Source organism: Psilocybe cubensis, chromosome 8 (genome assembly GCF_017499595.1).
Source record: "Psilocybe cubensis strain MGC-MH-2018 chromosome 8, whole genome shotgun sequence".
Lineage (NCBI taxonomy): Eukaryota > Fungi > Basidiomycota > Agaricomycetes > Agaricales > Agrocybaceae > Psilocybe > Psilocybe cubensis.
The window spans coordinates 2,432,853-2,439,230 of NC_063006.1; the positions used below are offsets into that span (position 1 = coordinate 2,432,853).

General features: G+C 36.9%; 1 protein-coding gene across 1 annotated transcript; it reads right to left on the bottom strand.

Moving 5' to 3' along the window:
* Positions 1-5,337: 5,337 nt before the first annotated feature.
* On the bottom strand, positions 5,338-5,828 carry JR316_0009272 (uncharacterized protein; the record flags this gene model as incomplete). Its single annotated transcript, XM_047894976.1, has 2 exons — positions 5,338-5,346; positions 5,481-5,828. 2 exons carry the CDS (start codon positions 5,826-5,828, stop codon positions 5,338-5,340), a joined length of 357 nt encoding a protein of 118 aa, XP_047746435.1.
* Between the last annotated feature and the right edge of the window lie 550 nt (positions 5,829-6,378).

Below are 6,378 nucleotides of genomic sequence, written 5' to 3' on the forward strand. Positions count from 1 at the left end.
GTATTTTTGAACAATATTGCTTATTCTTCTTATACTATCTTGTGAAGTGTTTTGGATGTTTAGCACCCTGTATATAATTTTTAGGAAACATTAATGGCTATCCGTAGATGTATAATATGTGCATTTTGGTGAAGAATAAGTGGTGATATACTAATATTATAATGGAAACTCAACCTTTTCTTGTTTGCCTCATAACCAAGGTGTTCTTCTCCATTTAGAATGTTTCAAAGGTATATATTGTGTCTATGGTACTGTAAAGGACAGGTTTACATATGTGCTGGAAATGTCCATTCTATCCTGTAATAAAATATATAATATTTGGAGGGAATAAAGCATGGTATTCTTCAATCTTAGAATTTGATCAAGATTAAGGGCCTTAAAAATTGGTATAATATGAGAGCCTAGCCAACCCTAGCTGGGCCTAAATTTATCTGATCAGGAAGGCAGTTATACAAGGAGTAGGAGGAGGGGTAGGGTACACATTCTAGTTCAATAGGTTTTACTGCTCCAATTACGCTGAAAATTGGCATGTACTCCATTTAACATAAATAAAAAATAATGGCATAGTTAAAAGGATACATAGCAATTCCTGGAGGGTGCTTTTCAAGATACATTTTTTAACCAAAACATTGTACATTTAATTACACAATAATGAATAAAAATATTGCAATTCTGGTTTTAGATTCAGATTGAGACACTTTGAAACTATAGACCTACCAAAAACCACCAAGAGAAACGGTCCAGAAATGCCCCCAAAAGCGCCCAATCCATTGCCAGCAATACACAAAAGTAGCATAGAATGAGCTCTATTTATAGAGCTAGGAGCAGAGGCAAAGAGAAAGGCCCAGAACCCTAATTAAGCATGATGTCATCTCCATTAATGATGGTCCAAAGCCTAATTCTAATCAGATCAATGATATCAGGACAATTTTATTAAGTAATCCAGAAAGAATGATGCAGCTATTAAGTAATCTAAAAAGAATGATGCAGCTCTTGGACAATTAATAATGCAGCTCCGGAAATTAATGATATAGCTTTCAAAATTAATGATACAAACTTTGGGTAGCTATGATATAGACTTTGGGCAGCTATAATACAGATTTTGGATAGCTATAATGTATATCATATATTGCCCAGGTGAATCATTGGTTTCAATCAATGATATACCTGGGCAATTGCCCAATTTGCATTATATCAACAAACCTTGGGCAGCATATAAACAGAGATGCCTACTATTGCCCAAGTTGAATCAAATAAGTGGTAGAGACCCCTCAAGCAATAGTGTCTAACAATCAAGTTACCCGCTTGGAATAAAAACACTAGTGTCCAATGCAAGACTGGTACACAAATAGATGAGTACAATGACAGTGATTGGGTACTAGACCCTGCAGTAAGCTGGGAATGTGAGGCACTTACTGGTCTTAAATATATGATTGGAGTGAAGGTAATAAACATGGTTAAGGCCTGATACCATGAAGATCTCTTCTTTTTCAAGATAGTAAATTGCTCACAGGATTTTAAGACATTTGAGTATGATGCTCTTGAGAGTGTGTTGTATTTAACACATATGAATAGTCCCAAAAGATTGTGTATTCCTAATATACAGGTAGACAACTGTTCCGTACATGAATTGATAATTTCTGAAGCACACAGTGTGCTAGTGCATTTAGGCGCCCATAAAATATATGCCTACTTAAGGGATTTGGTATGGTGGAAAACAATGGCCGGGAATGTTAAGAAATTTTGTGCTTCTTGTGTAAAGTGTTTGATGATGAAGGACAGTCACCAGAAGCATTACGGACTGCTAAATCTGTTATAAACTTGCAAAAGGCCTTGGGAAGCCATTGGAATTGATTTTGTTGGGCTCCTATCTGTGTCCAGGAACAAGAATGATTTCTATAATATGATTATAGTCATAATTGACCTATTTAGTAGTATACTTTGTTTGGTGCCAGGTAGGGCCAACTACAAAGCAAAAAATATTGCTGAGTTAGTCTTTGCTGAAATTTATAAATTACATGGATTACCAGAGACTATTATCAGTAATCGTGACAAATGGTTCCAGAGTGATTTCTGGCAAGAATTGCATCATTTAATTGATACCAAGCTATTAATACTGAGCGCTTATCATCCGCAAACAGATGGAGCAATGGAGAGAGCAAATAAAATAATTGGACAGATGCTTTGTCAATGTATTTCAGCAAATCAGCGTGATTGGGTTATCAGACTGCCTGCAATCAAGTTTGCCATAAACTCTGCCAGGTCTAAGAGCACTGGGTTTGCACCATTCTTCTTTAATTATGGGCACTTACCTTGCTCATTTATATGGGTCTCAAATAAACTGGTCAATTTTCTAGGTGTAAAAGTATTTGCTATGAAAATGAAGTCTGCTCTCATGAAAGCACACTGTTCAATCATTGCATCTCAAGTGAAGTCTATTAGAGGAGCTAATAGGAAACACATTTGTGCACCTTTTAAAGTAGACAATTTGGTTTATATTTCTATAGCAAATATTGATATACCAAAGGGCTTGAGTCATAAATTAGTGCCTCGCTTTATAGGACCATTTAAAATTATAGAAGACTTCAATAACAACTTGTATCATATTGATCTAGTGATTTGAAACAAAAGAGTGTGCATAATGTATTCCATGCTTCTTTATTGAGAATTTACAGTGGGCAAAAAAACCGTTTGAGTGTTGGTCACATATGAAAAGATTAATTTATAACTTTGAAATTAAAAATGTTAAAAATATAGGATTATTCACAGGTATACTAGAGGGTATTAGCTAAAGGATGGCACACTGATCATGTGATTTTTCCAAGAATTGACCAAACAGGAGCATATACAGTTTGCTAAGTCATTTGAACAGTTTTTTTGCTAAACACTTGAGTATCAATGAATCATATCTACTAGTACTTTGTATGTTCACCCTTGGCCTTAATCACTGCTGCACACCTTCTAGGCATGCTAGCAATCAAATTCTGCACCACTTCCTTGGGTATTCTATTCCATTCCTTCTCAACCCTCTTCTTTGGTGGGACTTCATGTTCATTAAGTCTTCTTTTGAGGTATTCCCATAGATGTTCAATGGGGTTGAGATCTGGAGATTGTGCAGGCCATATGAGGACCCTAAAATTCTGCTCTTCAAACCATTTCTTGGCCAATTTTGAGGTGTGCTTGGGGTCATTGTCTTGCTGAAAGTGGATATCTTCTACCTGTTGACCATACCACTCCAAGGATTTTAGGAGCTCATCACCTAGGATCTCAGTGTATAACTGAGCATCCATCTTCCCATCAATTCTAGTGGCAAATCCAATTCCTTCTCATCCCATACAACCCCACATCATCAAGTTTCCTCCTCCAAACTTCACAGTTTGCTTGATCCTCCTGGGGTCCTATCTGTTTTCCTTGTCTATCCACACCTGATCTCTGCCATCTGAACCCAATCTGTTGATTTTGGTCTCATCTGACCACCAGACCCTTGCCCAGTCATCCACAGTCCACTCCAAGTGCCTTTCTGCAAACTCCAATCTAGCCCTCCTATGCTTTTTTGATAACAAAGGCTTCTTTTGTTTTGCCACTGAGACCATGCCAGTTGATTTGAGTGCATTCCTAACTGTTTGAGGACTGATATTCTGGCCATTAATAGTAGCCAGAGATTTGGCAGCTTGCACAGCATTCTTGATTTGTCCAGTTTGAATTTCACGCTTGGTATAGGTGATATTGGCACCAGTTAGCTTCTTTGGGCGTCTTCCATGGGAAACCACTGCCTCAGGACAGTAGTCTTGGTGAATCTTGGTGATAGAACCAGCACTAGCTCCAGTCTGGGCCTTGATAGAGGCATAGGAGTGACCAGAAGTAAGAAGAGAGACAATAGTAGCAATGGTTGCTTTAGAGAGGGGTTTCATGCTTGATTGGGGGGATAAAGAGGTTGGTTGTAGCTATTATATACCTATTCAATATGTAGTCACATGATTTTATTGATAGTTGTTTGGTATATCAACAAAGTCATGTGATAATACATAGTTTATAGCATTTAAATTACTAGCAAAAAAACTGTTCGAATGACTTAGCAAATTGTATATGCTGCTGTTTGGTCAATTCTTGGACAAATCACATGATCAGTATGTCATCCTTTAGCTAACACCATATAGTATATCTGTGAATAATCTCATATTTTTAACATTTTTAATTTCAAAGTTATAAATTAATCTTTTCATACGTGACCAACACTTAAACGGTTTTTTTGCCCACTATATAGAACAATGATGCGTGATTACAGTCTCATGCTTATACAGATGTATCTGTATGACTTCTTTGCTTAATCTTTTACCCTATGCATTTATCTGACTAGATTTGCATCCTTGTTCAAGATATTCCCGTTTGAATATGGCATCATTGACAAAAATAACACATTTGATCAATTCATGTAGCTCAAATCAAGGACTTTATTTCATTTGCATATCATGTTGTCAAGCCCATGCCACCCAATACTCATTTGCTCATGCCAATCGGCTATACAGAGCTTGTATTTTATTTACATTGGGACCCCAATCCTGCTAATTGCCTTACTCAATTTGACAACTGTAGCAACATTATTTCAGAGGCAAAGGATTGTTTTCCACTTGCCATCAACTTTCTGTCGGAGTTTGAACTTGCCAATACTATTGAACTGGCTGCCTCTTATGGAAGCATTTGAGAGATTAAGAAGGTTAATCAAGTGGTTTTTGATATCACTCTCCACGATGCACATTCTTACGCCAAACAAGGCCACAAGAGCCATTCCGTAGAAATGCCTGGAGGGCATATGTGACGGCGGCATCACATTATGGATGCTGAGCCATCACAGCAAGAATATTGCGGAAATTTACAAAGATTTCTATGGTTTTCTATCTTGTTTGTATTTGATATTCAGTTTATAAGTGTTCTATAACATAGGTAGAAATGTAAAAAGGTATATAAAGGCATAATTAGAGTAGTGTAGAGCTCAATCTTGAATAGACAGAGTTTAGCCAGTCTTTCTAAGGTTTGACGTGTGCCGGGACTTGTTTATTCTCATGCCCCATCACAGGTTCCCCTGCCATAATTTTATTGATTAATTCTCTTTCTGAATAGTTGTAGACAATTTCAAGTAATTCCAATTTGCGGATAAAATATTCACTGGGCGTTTCTTGGATATAGCCTAACTCACAATATCTTGCTTTATTTGCTCTTATATGTTATTTTTAAAGAAAATTCCTATTCATATAATATCCGGCTGTTGTTGCTCTAAATAGTTCCTAGTTGGTTTTTATTCTTACTCTAGTTTCTACACTCTGACTGTAATATTATAGTTCAGCCAATCTAGTAAATTGAATTGGAACTAGATAACCCAATTATTGATATATGATTGGTGAGTGTTCCAAAAACCAATTGATTTTGATTATCCATTGCGCAAAATTGTTAGGATTTCTATTTCATATGGGAATAACATCAACCTTCAGCTTATTATCAAATTGAGGTATTGTGGATGGTTGCCTATCTTGATCAAATAGTTTTTGATTTCCATCTGAATCTTTTCCACCAGATTCTCTCCCTGCACCACCCCCAGATCCTTCTCTCCCACTGCCTGAGCCAACTGCCGTAGCCTCCTCCATCGAGTCTATGACCCCCTGTAGATCCTCCTCTCCCAGATTCTCCCGGGTATCTAGGTCCATTTCTTCCACCTCTAGAGCCTCTTGGGTACCCCGGTCTATTGCTTCCTTGCCATGGTTTCTTTCTGGGGTTGGCTGTGCCATGATTTCCATCCACACTGCTTGCACTAGCTGGTTGCTGTTGAGGTACATTGGCTATAGATGCTAATTGTGTTGTGTCATAAATTGTTGTATTATTGTCATCTTAAGCTTGAGGTGTACAATAGTTAGATAGCATATCCACCAATTTTCAACTTGAGGTATATTTCAATGGATTACCAAATATTGATGTATTCTGATTTGTAAAGTTTTGAATTAGGTGAAAGATTGGAGTGGGTGCATCATGAAATAACATCTGAACTTGTGTTACTTTATTCTCAATCTTGTACAGTGTATGCGGAATTTATAGTTTTTTGATGAAGTAAATTTTGTTGCAGTGATTCTTCAAAAATGACTGTTATTATTGCTTTATTAATTGCTCGCAATATAACAAGTAAATACATCATAACTTTGTGATGATAGCATGCACACAGTATTTCAAAATCATTAGATTCTCAATATGCATTCACATTTCCATCCAATCCCCAGCAGGAGAGCTCCTGTAGTCCATCACCTAAAAGAATAACATGGTCTTTTGTGACAATTCTTAATTCCAGGAGTCTTTGGTTGAATTCACGTAGCTGTTTACTATTTAAATGATATG